The sequence below is a fragment of the Narcine bancroftii genome, chromosome 4, assembly GCF_036971445.1.
Source record: "Narcine bancroftii isolate sNarBan1 chromosome 4, sNarBan1.hap1, whole genome shotgun sequence".
Classification (NCBI taxonomy): Eukaryota; Metazoa; Chordata; class Chondrichthyes; order Torpediniformes; family Narcinidae; genus Narcine; species Narcine bancroftii.
The window spans coordinates 97,883,557-97,899,059 of record NC_091472.1 but is presented as its reverse complement, the minus strand read 5'-3'; the positions used below and the strand labels follow the sequence as shown (position 1 = coordinate 97,899,059).

The 15,503-nt window shown below is 41.3% G+C and overlaps 1 protein-coding gene and 1 long non-coding RNA gene across 13 annotated transcripts in view; one reads left to right on the top strand and one right to left on the bottom strand.

Annotated features, from left to right (window-relative positions):
- Positions 1-15,503, bottom strand: part of LOC138760870 (centromere protein J-like) — a 221,397-nt gene that overhangs the window by 105,964 nt on the left and 99,930 nt on the right. For all 11 annotated transcript variants that reach the window (XM_069932115.1, XM_069932117.1, XM_069932116.1 and 8 more), the window contains one exon: positions 3,197-3,326. In XM_069932115.1, coding sequence (XP_069788216.1) covers positions 3,197-3,326 — 130 coding nt within the window. The remainder of the gene's footprint in view (positions 1-3,196; positions 3,327-15,503) is intronic.
- Positions 1-15,503, top strand: part of LOC138760877 (uncharacterized) — a 102,158-nt gene that overhangs the window by 44,082 nt on the left and 42,573 nt on the right. For both annotated transcript variants that reach the window (XR_011355930.1, XR_011355931.1), the window contains exon 2: positions 5,413-5,532. This is a non-coding gene — a long non-coding RNA (uncharacterized lncRNA). The remainder of the gene's footprint in view (positions 1-5,412; positions 5,533-15,503) is intronic.

Below are 15,503 nucleotides of genomic sequence, written 5' to 3'. Positions count from 1 at the left end.
GATTTGTGCTTACACATTATTTTGGCCTAGGTATGCTCTGAATTTTATCGTTACAATGAAATAAAATTAATAGTAATTTTTTTTGGCAGAAGGCCGAGGTACCCCTGGATTATGAGGACCTGGGCTGCAGCCCGCTCAGCTAATACATAAATCTGGAACTGAACACATCTCGCTCCCTCATCACAGTCTGGGGCTCCAAACAGGCTTTTCAAGTGAAGCAACACTTCACTTGCATATCTATAGGACTGATTCACAGCATCTGGTACTCTTTTTGTGGCCTTCTCTACATCAGAGAGATTGGGCAAAGGTTTTGTAATCACTTCATTAAGCACCTTCACTTCGTATGCTACAGTGACAGAGACCTCCCAGTAGCCAACCATTTCAGTTCTGTGTCACACTCCCACACTCACATGTCTGTCCATGGCCTTATGTTTCATCCCACCAAGACCACCCGCAAAATGAAGGAACAACACCTGATTTTTCATCTGGGAACTCTGACCAGATGACATCAACATCTACTTTTCTGGTTTCTGCTAACCTGCTTTCCTTTTCTCCCTCCCTCCTTCCCTTCCCAGTTCTCCTCCCTCCTTTCACCCCCCTTCACCTAGCCATCCCTCCTCCCCTTGATCGCTGCTGTCCCCTCCTTCCCTCCTCCACCTATCACCTCCTGCCTGTGAGGCCACACCTCCCCCCTTACACTTTTGCTCAGAAGCCTGCCGACATTTTTCAATATCTCGATGAAGGGCTCAAGCCTTTGCTATATAAAGGACACTGTTGACCTGCTGAGTTTATCCAGCATTGTGTATTTTTACTTCAACCACAGTGTCTTCAGGTTTTTATATTTTACTTCACAAAACACCAAGACCTTGTACAGCTGCAGCATGACATCTTTGCTCCAGTATTCGAACCCACTTGCAAATGTAGCCATCATACTATTTTACTTACTACATCTGAATGTTTGCTTTCAGCAACTAGTGTACTAGGATATCCAGGTCTTACTGCACCTTCTTGTTTACCAATCTCTCACCTCTTAAAAAAATAACCCATTTTTCAATCATATATGGATAACATCCCATTTATCCATATTAAATTGTATCTAATATTTATTTGCCCACTCACATAATTTATATAAAATTATGCTGGAGTTCCTTTTCATCCTCCTGAAAGCTCTCATTTGTGTTATCTGCAAACTGGGATAGGTTAGATTCAGTTCCCCTCCAGACATTGATATTTACTGTGAATAGCAGGGTCCCAGACATTGATTTGTGCTGCAAACCATTAGTCTGCCATCTGGGAAATAAGTAATTTATTGCTACTCTGCTTCCTATTAGTCGACCAATTCTCAATCTAACCCAGTACATTATTCTCAATTCCACTTGTTTTAATTTTGTTCTCTAATCTCTTAAATGTAATCTCCTTAAACACCATCTAAAATTCCACAATATCCACTGGTTCTCCCTTATCTATTCTACTAATTACATCCACAAAAAAACTCCATTAGATTTGTAAAGCATGATTTCCCTTTCACAGAAACCTGTTGACTTTGTCAAATCCCATCAATGCTTCCATAATATATTATAGAACAAATTCAAAAGGCTCAAACCTCTGTCCTTTGTTTTCCAGACAGATTTATCTTACTGTTTATTCCTACCTGCTCTTATTTCCTTCATACCCAATTACCTTTACTTCACCCCCACAGATTGGTGAGACAATTAAAATTGCCACTCCAACTGAGATGTTCCCAAGAAATGTCTCCCAACTCCATTAAACTATTCCCACCCATTGATCCTGGGCCAATCCCCTCTCTCCCATCATTCATTGGTTAAAACACAGTAGATCTTCTCAATTAAATTCCCTTGCCCTACTGATATCTGCCATTTTATCTCTACAATCTTTCCTGCCCTTTCCACCAATGATCTATCTATTCCTATACAACCCCCTATCCCTGACTTAAACGCAATCCCAACCTCCATATCTATCTTAACCCAAGCACCCTTCCAGCAATCCACAAAGAGATTTTCAAGTTGTGCAAGTCCTGCTCTGTCAGATATGACATTGTGGGTCTTATGCACAATAGACTTCGATTGACAGGGAGGTTTGCATGAGACCTGAGTGGGTTTCTTCTGCACCATTTCTATTATGTATATTTTCAGTCACTGCTCCAAACATATGATAGTAGCAGCTTGTTGTACTCTGCCTCTGGATATAATTGCACTAAAGTCAATGGAATCAGATACTTCCCTGCCCACAGCACTGGGGAGTGATTTAATCAGTGAAGGGAGGGGGTTCAACTCCAAATATTCCATTGGTATTAAGTAAATGTTGCCTACCATTGAGAGGGGATTGGGTCAAAATCAGCAGTTAGGATTGGGTTGGTGGAAGCACCATTGGATACCAATGTTTTTTTTTAGAGACTATCAATTAAAGTGGAAGTTTTGGTTAGTTTTGGTTTATTTTTGTATTCTATGATGAACTGCAATATAAAACAGAGCTATATGTTTACATGAACAATGTTGAATCTTAGAGAAATATTTCCAGGAAACCATGGTGGACTGATTTCAAGGTCTTACAGCTCACTATAGTCACGCAGTTCTGCAAGCATTGTAAGGAGGCATTCTTCAAACTGGCATTGATGATGTGATTCAGGGACAGTCAGTTTGCATCTACACTATTTGGAGTTCTGTCCCATTCCTGAATGAGTAATGTTGGTGGGCTTATACTGATTGTGATATCAATTGTTTGCACTGATAATAAAGCAGTGAACTTTCTAAAATCTCATGGTCAGCCTCAGATATTGAAACATTTTACATTCTCAGTTAGCAAGCTCAAAGGGTTAACAAGCACAAGCATGAAAATTACTATGTAGTAAATTTCTCCTTGAATTTCAAATCTGAATATTCCCATGGGCCTGTTCTGAAATAGGAATCAGCCCTGATGATTGGAAGTCCAGACACAAAAATACTGAAGAGGGATGACACTATATTAAACAACAGCATAGGCCCCTTGTAACACCATGAGAACATCTCAAGCATTGACTAATAAGGATGAAGTGTGATGGGAATATCAATGCTGTCGGTTATCTTTGGGTATTTAACTTCAATCAGTTTGGAATGGAATAAAATATGTCTTTCTGTATAGTCAGTTGTATTTGAAAAAATATTTCTAAACAAACCATGGATATAGCTTCTAAATTCACCTGAGATTTTCCATGGCTAACTCTTGTCTCTCCTTTAGTTTAGCTAAGGCTGTATTTTCTGCTTTAAATCGATCAATTTCTGTTTCCAGTTGTAGAAGTTTGTCTTGGAGTTGTCTGGATTGTGCATCTCCTGTGTAATTTAAAAAGTATAAAAATAGCTTTAAACCAACAAATCTCTGATTGAAGCATGAATGATTTATTGACATTTTTATTTTTAGAATATTTCATCTTAATACTTGAAAATGAAACATGGTATTCGTATTTGATATAGCCTCCACTGCTATAAAGCAGTACTTGATCATCTATTAGGGAACAAGACAGATCAAGTGATAGATCTATATGTAGGTGAACATTTTGGGTCCAGTGACCATAATGACATTAGCTTTAAATTATTTATGGAAAGGATAAGTCTGGTCCTCATGTTGAGATTCTAAATTTGAGGAAGGCAAATTTTGTGGAAATGAGAAAGGATCTAGGAAGAGCGGATTGGGATATGTTGTTTTATGGCCAGGATGTATTAGGAAAGTAGATGGCCTTCAAGTGCTAAATTTTGAGGATTAAAAGCAAACTTACCAGGCATAGGGAACCATGATTTTCAAAGGATATTGATGATCTGGTTAAGAAAAAGAGGGAGATATATAGCCAGTATAGGCAACAAGGAGCTTATAAGGTACTTGAAGTGTACAAAAAAAGCAAGAACATACTCAAAAAAGAAATCAGGAAGGTAAAAGAAGACATGAGGTTGCTCTGGCAGATAATATGAAGGTAAATCTGAAGGGTTTCTCCAAGTATATTAAGAGTTAAAGGATAGTAAGGGATAAAATTGGTCCCCTTGAGGATCGGAGTGGTCAACTATGTGTGGAGAAATGGGGATGATCTTAAATAGTTTTTTTTTTGCATCAGTATTTACTCAGGAAACTGATATAGTGCATAAGGAAAGAAGGAAAACAAACAGAAAAGTCATGGAACAGATAGAGATTACAAGGAAGAGGTGCTTGCTGCCTACAGAGAATAAAAGTAGATAAATTACCTGGGCTGGATATGATATTCCCTCGGATCTTGAGAGAGACTAGTGTAGAAATTTAAAGGCTCCTGGTTAATATATTCAAAATGTCCTTAGCTATGGGTGAGGTCCCAGAAGATTGGAAGGTAGCTCATATTGCACTGTTGTTTAAAAAGGGCTCTGAAAATAAACCAGGTAATTATAGGCTGGTGAGCCTGACATCAATAGTAGGTAAATTATTAGGAGTTCAGAGAGGCAGGATATTTTGGTATTTGGAGAGTCAGCATGATAGGTCATGTTTAATGAATTTTGTAGAGTATTTTTGAGGAGGTTACCAAGAAGATAGAGGAAGAAATGGCTGTGGATGTTGCCTACATGGTCTTTATTAAAAACTTTGACAAGGTCCTATATGGGAGGTTAGTTCAGAAGGTTATGACACTAGGTATTCAAGGAGAGGTGGTAAACTGGATTCAAAATTTGTGTTAACCTTTATTTTAATGTTAAACTATATTTCTTTTATAAAAATGTCTTAGTAAATTATAAAGTTAAAATATTGTATCTGTATTCTTAATAAGTTAGCTGTGGGTTGGTACAGGGTCACACACAGGTCATACCACATTGATAGAGAACCATTGTTTTCTGAGAAGAAACTTATTCTCGGGAGTCTACATGTCTTAGACAGACAGTGTTAATGGATTTCAAGTGGTTCTTATTTATTCAAAAACTGCTGAAGGAACCCATCTGTTTTTAATTAAAGCCACTTAAGCCTATTGAACAGAGATGAGGTCAGAGGTTGTAATGGATATGGAATGATTTTGAAAAAGGAACAGAATTTTGGTAAAAATAAAACTAATGGTCATGTGGTTTCCAAGAAATGGGACTCACCTCACCCATGATGAAACTGTTACATGACTTGGAGAAATATATTACCGAATTCAGACATTTTGAGATCAGTTTTGGAACAGTTCAGCTTGGAGATTACAGAATTCAAAACCCTGTGACATACAGGGCTTGACACCTTGTGAAAAACAGGGATGAGTTTCAGTAACCAGAATTGGTGCTGTTTATTGTTTGTAACTCTTGGACAAAGTGGCTATTGAATGAATGAAAACCACTTTGCTGTCTATTTGGAAAAGAGGACAGAATTCTACTGGGTCTATTTTTGTGTTTGGCCATTTCATTTAACCCTTATGTGGTTTGTGACTTCATCAAGGAAGAAGATAACCACATTTGTTTAACCCTTGTCTGGGATTGTGAATTCATTGTGGAAGAAAATAGTCAGATTTAGAGTCTTTGAGAAGAAAGGCAGATTCTTCATCTGGAAAACATAATTGTGAGTAAAAGAGGCCTGAAGATATAATGTTTAAAAGTGCTTTATAATTATTTCTGAACTGAGAATTTAAGACCTTCAAGCAAGACTAAAGATTATTTTTTTAGAGTGAGACTTTGAATTATACACACACATGTACATTTGTGCACAGTGGGGCTAAGAAAGTTTAGAGTTAAATAAGAAATGGTATGTTATTAATAGTCTAATAAAAACTATTATTTTGAATTTGCCAATGTCTGTTACAATGTCTGGTAACTATTCCTGTGTTAATGTTAACAAAAACCCTTTAGTCCCAAACATAATTAAAAGGGTTGTTAGTGTGAAACAATTGGCTGTATGGGAGAAAATAGAGGGTGGTAGTGGATTGATGCTTCTCAGATTGGAGGCCTGTGACTAGTGGTGTGCCTCAAGGATCTGTGTTGGGACCATTGTTTTTTTTTGTTGTATATATCAATGATCTGGAATGATAATGTGATGAATTGGATCAGCAAGTTTGATGATGACATAAAGATAGGAGGCATTGTGGACAGTGAGGAAGATTTTCAAAGCTTGAAGAGGGATCTGGACCAGCTAGGAGAATGGGCCAATAAATGACAGATGGAGTCTAATTTAGACAAGTGTGAGGTGATGCATTTTGGAAGGGCAAACCAAGGTAGAGATAAACAGCAGAGAGTTCTAGGTATACAGATACATAATTCCCCGAAGGTGGCATCACATATGGACAGGATTGTAAAGAATCTTACAAGTATCTTAGCCGTTTAAAAATTAAAGATTGAGTATAGGAGTTGGGATGTTATGCTGAAGTTGTTTAAGATATTGGTGAGGCTAAATTTGGAATATTGTGTGCAGTTATGGGTGCCTAACTACAAGAAGATTTCAATAAGATTGAAAGATGGCAGAGAAAATATACGAGGATGTTGCCAGGTCTTCAGGAATTAAGTTACAGGGAAAGATTAAAAAGATTAGGACTTTATTCCTTGGAGCGAAGAAGAATGAGGGGAGATTTGATAGAGGTTTACAAGATTATGAGAAGTTTAGACAGAGTGGATGCGAATAGGCTTTTTCCACTTAGAATGGGGGAAATAAATATGAGAGGTCATAGTTTTAAGATGAAGGGGGAAAGGTTTAGGGGAAAAATTAGGGAGAAGTTCTTCACAGAGAGTGGTGGGAGTGTGGAATGAGCTGCATCTGATGTGGTGAATCCGGGTTTGATCGTGTTTTAAGAATAAATTGGATAGGTATGTGGATGGGAGAGGCCTGGAGCATTATGGAATGGGAGCAGGTCAGTGGGACTAGAAAGATGATGGTCAGCACAGACTAAAGGGGACAAATGGCCTGTTTACTATGCTGTAGTATTCAATGGGAACAGATAATTGGCAACAGAAGACTCTGGCAGGAAGTGGGTGTTGGTGTAAGATTTGCAATATGACCATATTGCAGATCATAACCCAGGGACGCAGAAGGCTGCCAAAGGTAGCAAACATAGCCAAATCTATCATAGCTTCGACCTCTCATCCATTCAAGACATTTGTGAGGCACTGCTTCAAAAAGGTAGCTGACATAACATAGGACGTTAATCAAACTGGTCACAAACTCATATTGCTGCAAACTTCAGGAAGAAGGTACTGAAAGCAGCACTTTTAGATTAAAGAACAGTTTCTTTCTAATAGTTATGAATCAGGCTCTCAAACGCACTTAACTACAGTAATCAAACTGTGAGACCATTAAAAAAAAGCCAGAGTGTACTATTGTAATGGCATTTTTGGTTCTTGCAATATGGTAAATGAATATTTATTATCTTTTTTGTTTTTGTTATATCTTTTTTAATTTAATGTATGCTATTGTAGTTTCTTTTTTACAAAATACTTGTAGCAAGTAAGAATTTCAGTGCATTTGTACATTATACAATGTTGATGACAAATTAATTATCATTAAACGATGCTGTGCTGAGAAGGTAACAGTCGACAATGCAATAGTGTAATATACAAGATAGAGAATCAACAGGATTTCTTCTAATTTGTTTCTATTTTAGTCAATGGAAGATACATTATCATATAATATCAAATGCAATGTTTATTTTTGAAACATGCAGAATTAAATCTGGTTTTCTCCCTCCTCCCACCAAAGTTTTATCCTCAACTGCCCATCTCAAATTTACATTTTGTCCCTCAACATCATCATCTAAAAATACACCATGAGCTCCATCTGTACACAAAAGTTTCTCTTGGACACCTGTGAAGACCTATCTGCTATCTCTAAATGGTCATAATTCTGGGAGAGCAGAAACTTCCACTCAGTACGGGAAGACCAAAACTTTTGTCTTCTTTCTCCACCACAAACAGAGTTCTCCTGCCAGCAAATCTAGTATTAATCAAAATGCAGATGCTGTCATGATAATGAATATGTATGAGATGTACCGGAAGTCACGTGGTATGAGAGAGAGAGATAAGAACACAAGCAGGAAAACAAAGGGAAGCTGGAAAATAAAAAGCCACGGAGAAGTTTACCTGATAAACTTGTGTTTAATGTTTTATTAACTTCATATTTCGGGCCACAAATGTGACATTGGCGACGAGGATGAAAGAAGCTTGAAGAAAATTAAAGACTAAACAAGATTACAGAGGATTACAGACAACTTCAAGGTGATAAGAATTTTCTCTGTGACTCAGTAATTTTGGGGCTGGAATATTTCCTCATGGCTGGTGCAGACAGTGACTTTCTAACACATAGTGGAATTGCTCATTTTGACCCAACGGATGATGCAAGTACTGTAAGTGTGAAGTGGAAGGCATGGCTGGAAGAATTTGAATCCTACGCCGACAGTCGTGGCCTATTTCTAGATACCGGTACAGTTGAACAAAGAGCGCAGAGAAGGGCGTTACTTCTTTTCACTGCAGGACCCTCAGTTCAGGAAACATTTAAGACACTTTTAAATATTGGAAGAAAGGATGAGTACCGGAAAGCGGTAGATGCATTAAATGCACACTATGTAGTGACACCGAATGCTACATTTCAATGCCATTTGTTTCGGAGAACGAGACGAGAAGATGGCCAGACAATTGCTCAGTACGTGACGAGACTACGCCAGCTAGCTGTTGGATGCAATTACATGCCAGCTGATTTGGACAACCAATTACTGGATCAAGTCGTACAGCACTGCAGATCAGATAAACTCAGAAGACGTCTACTGGAAAGAGGGAGTGAGTTGGAACTCACTGATGCTTTAACCATTGCTGCTGCATTAGAAGCTGTTGAAGGGCAATTTCATACCATGACCCTGAAAGACAACTCAAGCCAGCAAATTAAGAGGCTCTCACATCGCCATAATCAGCCAAGATATACGTCGACACAGGACGTGGAGTGTTATCGATGTGGAAACCGAGGTCACTTTGGAAAAGACCCATATTGCCCGGCCAAAGGCAAAGTTTGCAGAAAGTGTGGAGGTAAGGACCACTTTGCAAAGAAGTGCAAAAGCAAGTCCAATGCAGACCAGAAGAGGAAGAGTACAACTTCCAAAGGCAAAGCCTGGGGGAAAGGAAAGTATCCTGGAAAGAAAGATACCATTCGGCAGATAGACGGTGACGATGATGATACCCAGGAGGAACAGAGTTGTTACCAATTTACGTTGAATGAAATACATCATGAGAAGGTCCCAGTGATCATTGGTGGAGTGACGGTGCAGGTCATTGTAGATTCAGGCAGTGACAGTAATGTGATTGATCGACATTTATGGGAGAAGTTGAAAAGGAAAAAGATCATCTGTACCTCAAAGAAGTGTTCCAAGAAACTGTATCCATACACAGCAACCAAGCCATTGCAAACCATTGGATGTTTTACTGCAACTGTTGAAGCTGGAGATAAGTACACTGAAGCAGAGTTTATGGTCATAGAAGAGAGGGGAGAACCATTGCTGAGTAGAAGCACAGCGCAAGACCTGGCAATACTTCATATTGGAGCTTGTGTCAATTCAATTCAGTCATACGAGGATATGAAGCAAGAATTCCCCGCAGTCTTCCAAGGAGTAGGAAAGCTGAAAGGTCGACAATTGAAGCTAGTGGTACATGAAACGGTCAAACCCAAGGCACAACCAATGCGCCGAACTCCGTTTGGACTTTGTGGGAAAGTCGAAGCCAAAATTAAAGAATTGGTCGAACAAGACATTATTGAACTGGTGGAACATTCGACACAATGGGTCAGTCCCGTAGTGATTATGCCCAAACCAAAGGGTGACATAAGACTATGTGTTGACATGAGAATGGCCAATGAAGCTATAATTAGAGAACGACACCCTATACCAACAGTGGAGGAAATACTTCAAGAACTAACTACCAGCAAGGTATTCTCAAAAATTGATCTGAAATGGGGCTATCATCAATTAGAGCTGGATCCAGGTTCCCGAGATGTGACAACATTTGTGACTCACTGTGGATTGTATCGTTACAAGAGACTATCATTTGGAATTAATGCAGCTTCGGAGATCTACCAATATGAAATCCGTCGAGTGATTCAAGGCATTCCTGGAGTTGCCAACATTTCTGACGACATCATAGTCCATGCACCAACGAAGGAAGAGCATGATAAACGGTTGAGGCGTGTACTATCTAGACTACAGGAGGCAGGCCTTACCGTGAATGGAAACAAGTGCCAGTTCGGTGTGTCAGAAATGGACTTCATGGGACACAGACTTACACGGGAAGGACTAAACCCTGCAGAGGCCAAGATGAAAGCTATTGCAGAGGCACGTGCACCTCAGAACGCAACAGAGGTGAGGAGTTTCCTGGGATTGGTCAATTTTTGTGCAAAGTTTATTCCTAATTTCGCTACAGTGGCAGAACCACTAAGGAAACTAACCAGGAAAGGTGTACCATTTCATTTTGGATCTGAGCAGAAGAAAGCGTTCACAGCGCTGAAGCAAAGCCTGACAGATGCAAAAACTCTTGGATATTACGATCCGGCGGCATCAACCAAAGTCATAGCGGATGCCAGCCCGATTGGTTTAGGAGCCGTGTTGGTCCAGATGCATGATGGAGGACCAAGAATCATTGCCTATGCCAGCAGATCGTTATCAGATGTGGAAAGAAGATACTCTCAGACAGAGAAAGAAGCACTCGGACTTTTATGGGCCTGTGAGAGGTTCCATGCATATTTATACGGCATTGAATTTGAACTCATCACAGATCATAAGCCATTAGAGGTGATCTATGCACCTAGATCCAAACCATGTACCAGAATAGAGAGATGGGTACTCAGACTACAACCCTACAAATATAAAGTAATCCACATTGCAGGGAAAGCAAACATTGCTGATCCGCTGTCCAGATTGGTGAAGGATGGATGTCCACAATCCAAGTCAGAATTGGGAACAGAAACAGAGAGCTTTGTACGCTTCGTAGCTATTCAGGCGACACCGAAAGCTGTGACTACGAAGGAAGTCGAGAGAGAATCCGAACGTGATCCAAAACTCAAGGAAGTAAGAGAATGCATACAGAGTGGACAATGGGACAAGTGTATTCACAAGGCTTACATTCCCATTAGAGACGAACTTTGTTGCATCGGACAGTGTGTATTAAGAGGTTGCAGATTGGTGATACCACAAAGATTGAGACCGAAGATCGTATCCTTAGTGCATGAAGGACACCTAGGTATTGTTGGTACCAAGCAAAACCTCAGGACCAAGGTATGGTGGCCAAGTTGTGATAAAGACGCAGAGAAATTTGTTAAAACTTGTCATAGATGTCAAATCACAAGTAGGAGTAATCCGCCAGAACCGATCCGGAGTACGCTACTTCCGACAGGACCATGGATCGACGTAGCTGTTGATTTTCTTGGACCTTTACCGACGGGTGAATCAATTATGGTAGTGATAGATTACTACAGCAGATACTATGAGTACGTGGTGTTGAAGTCCACAACCACTGAAAAAACAATACAAGCGTAAGCAGAGATATTCGCAAGATATGGATTACCTGTTACATTATACTCTGACAATGGTCCACAATTCATTTCAGAGACATTTGCGGAATACATGAGGACCACAGGTATTCACCATCATAAAGTAACTCCGAAATGGCCGCAAGCCAACGGAGAAGTAGAGAGACAAAATCAGTCCATTGAAAAACGATTGAGGATTGCACACGCAGAAGGACAAAATTGGCGAGAAGCATTGCTATCTTATGTGGCTGTCTATCAAGCAACGCCTCATGCAACCACTGGAAAAAGTCCTGCAGAAGCATTTTTTGGGAGAAAAATCCGCACAAAAATGCCAGAAATAAAGGAAATCCGAGACGACCAAGAGATGAGGGACCACGATGCTGAAAAGAAAGGTGCAGCAAAGCTGTACACAGATTTGAAACGTGGAGCCAAGTACTCAGACATCATGCCAGGAGATAATGTTCTAGTGAGGCATGAAACTGGTGGTAAGCTAGACACACCTTATTACCATCAACCCTATACTGTCGTATCCAGAAGTGGCAGTATGGTGACAGTCAAGTCTCCGACTGGAGTCCTGTATAAGAGAAATGTCTCAGGTGTAAAAAGGTACCAGTCCAGAGATATATTGAGTGAAGAGGTTGAAAGGCCAATACGAGATGCTGAAACTGAGAGACCTGATGATGTTCCAGAGGCAGTTACCAGCACTCCTGATGAAGTGACTAGAGCGCCAGAAACACCCGGAGCCGTGGTGAGCAGTATTTCTGACGCCGAGAGTGAACAACCGAGAAGCGACGACAATATCGCAGGCAGGCCGAAACGAAACCGGAAAGTGCCCAAACGATACGAAGACTTTGTGCCATAGTTTTAATAAGAACTTTGGGACAGTATTTTAATCTTATATCATAAAGTGCATGTATGAATGCTGTAGGAAGTAAATTTTATGTAGTTGAGTTATAGTATTACCATTAGTTATGATGTTTGTATGCTTCCAAGGGATATTGGTAAGTGAAGGTAAAGTTTATTTCTGATTAAAGGAGGGATGTCATGATAATGAATATGTATGAGATGTACCAGAAGTCACGTGGTATGAGAGAGAGATAAGAACACAAGCAGGAGAACAAAGGGAAGCTGGAAAATAACAAGCCACGGAGAAGTTTACCTGATAAACTTGTGTTTAATGCTTTATTAACTTCACATTTCGGGCCACAAATGTGACAGATGCCTACATCCTAATGTGCAGCAAATGTCTTCCACATATCACTCTTTGCTCTCCTACCTGCACTGTCTGCTCCCTTTGTGATTATCCTAGCAGAAACATCTCAACAACATAGATTTAGGCAGTGGTTTTCAAACTGTCCCCCTAAACTCACATTCCATCTTAAGCAATCCCTATGCCATAAGTGCTGTGATTAGTTCTTCTTTCTTCTTTGGCTTGGCTTCGCGGACGAAGATTTATGGAGGGGGTAAAAAGTCCACGTCAGCTGCAGGCTCGTTTGTGGCTGACAAGTCCGATGCGGGACAGGCAGACACGGTTGCAGCGGTTGCAGGGGAAAATTGGTTGGTTGGGGTTGGGTGTTGGGTTTTTCTTCCTTTGCCTTTTGTCAGTGAGGTGGGCTCTGCAGTCTTCTTCAAAGGAGGTTGCTGCCCGCCAAACTGTGAGGCGCCAAGATGCACGGTTTGAGGCGTTATCAGCCCACTGGCGGTGGTCAATGTGGCAGGCACCAAGAGATTTCTTTAGGCAGTCCTTGTACCTTTTCTTTGGTGCACCTCTGTCACGGTGGCCAGTGGAGAGCTCGCCATATAACACGATCTTGGGAAGGCAATGGTCCTCCATTCTGGAGACGTGACCCATCCAGCGCAGCTGAATCTTCAGCAGCGTGGACTCGATGCTGTCGACCTCTGCCATCTCGAGTACTTCGACGTTAGGGATGAAAGCGCTCCAATGGATGTTGAGGATGGAGCGGAGACAACGCTGGTGGAAGCGTTCTAGGAGCCGTAGGTGGTGCCGGTAGAGGACCCATGATCAGGAGCCGAACAGGAGTGTGGGTATGACAATGGCTCTGTATACGCTTATCTTTGTGAGGTTTTTCAGTTGGTTGTTTTTCCAGACTCTTTTGTGTAGTCTTCCAAAGGCGCTATTTGCCTTGGCGAGTCTGTTGTCTATCTCATTGTCGATCCTTGCATCTGATGAAATGGTGCAGCCGAGATAGGTAAACTGGTTGACCGTTTTGAGTTTTGTGTGCCCGATGGAGATGTGGGGGGGCTGGTAGTCATGGTGGGGAGCTGGCTGATGGAGGACCTCAGTTTTCTTCAGGCTGACTTCCAGGCCAAACATTTTGGCAGTTTCCGCAAAGCAGGACGTCAAGCGCTGAAGAGCTGGCTCTGAATGGGCAACTAAAGCGGCATCGTCTGCAAAGAGTAGTTCACGGACAAGTTGCATCTTCAGCGCAAACTCCGGGAGATCCAAAATGAGTGGTGGACTAGCCTCGCCAAACGAACCCAGCTCAGCGTGGACATTGGCGACTTCAGGGGTTTCTACGAGGCTCTAAAGGCTGTGTACGGCCCCTCACCCCAAGTCCAAAGCCCGCTGCGCAGCTCAGACAGCAAAGTCCTCATCAGCGACAAGATCTCCATCCTCAACCGATGGTCAGAACACTTCCAATCTCTTTTCAGTGCCAACCGCTCAGTCCAAGATTCCGCCCTGCTCCAGCTCCCTCAACAGCCCCTAAGGCTAGAGCTGGAAGAGGTCCTCACCCAGGATGAGACATATAAGGCAATCGAACAACTGAAAAGTGGCAAAGCAGCAGGTATGGATGGAATCCCCCCAGAGGTCTGGAAGGCTGGCGGCAAAACTCTGCATGCCAAACTGCATGAGTTTTTCAAGCTTTGTTGGGACTAAGGAAAACTGCTTCAGGATCTTCATGATGCCACCATCATCACCCTGTACAAAAACAAAGGCGAGAAATCAGACTGCTCAAACTACAGGGGAATCACGTTGCTCTCCATTGCAGGCAAAATCTTCGCTAGGATTCTACTAAATAGAATAATACCTAGTGTCGCCGAGAATATTCTCCCAGAATCACAGTGCGGCTTTCGCGCAAACAGAGGAACTACTGACATGGTCTTTGCCCTCAGACAGCTCCAAGAAAAGTGCAGAGAACAAAACAAAGGACTCTACATCACCTTTGTTGACCTCACCAAAGCCTTCGACACCGTGAGCAGGAAAGGGCTTTGGCAAATACTAGAGCGCATCGGATGTCCCCCAAAGTTCCTCAACATGATTATCCAACTGCACGAAAACCAACAAGGTCGGGTCAGATACAGCAATGAGCTCTCTGAACCCTTCTCCATTAACAATGGCGTGAAGCAAGGCTGTGTTCTCGCACCAACCCTCTTTTCAATCTTCTTCAGCATGATGCTGAACCAAGCCATGAAAGACCCCAACAATGAAGACGCTGTTTACATCCGGTACCGCACGGATGGCAGTCTCTTCAATCTGAGGCGCCTGCAAGCTCACACCAAGACACAAGAGCAACTTGTCCGTGTGATTAGTAAGGGATTGCTTAAGGTGTGGTTTGTGAGTAGGAAGGGAAGATTGAGACCACTGCTCTAGAACCAATTGTTAGTGAAATATTTTGCTTGAGACAAATTGTCATTGGCCCAGTTCCTTTGGAGTTATGAAACGAGTCAATTAGGTATGATTAAAACAGTGGTTTTTAAACTGTTTCTTTCCACTCACATACCACCTTAAGTAATCTCTTACTAGAGTATTTATGGCATAGGGTTTTATTACAGGTTATATTACATATAAATATGTCTTTAAAAGAGATAGATTGTGGAGGTTCATTGTTGGTCACTTTACAAACAGATACTTACACTTCACATCTCATTTAAAATACAGAGCTTTGTTGAAGCTAGACTTTCAGGCACCAGTGGCTTTGCAGAGAAAATGGAACTGCTTTGGAAAGAATTTCAATAGCAGGCGAAAATGGAAAAGTCTGGGCTCAAGTGCTGATAAAGAACTTTCACAGATTGGGTCTGGA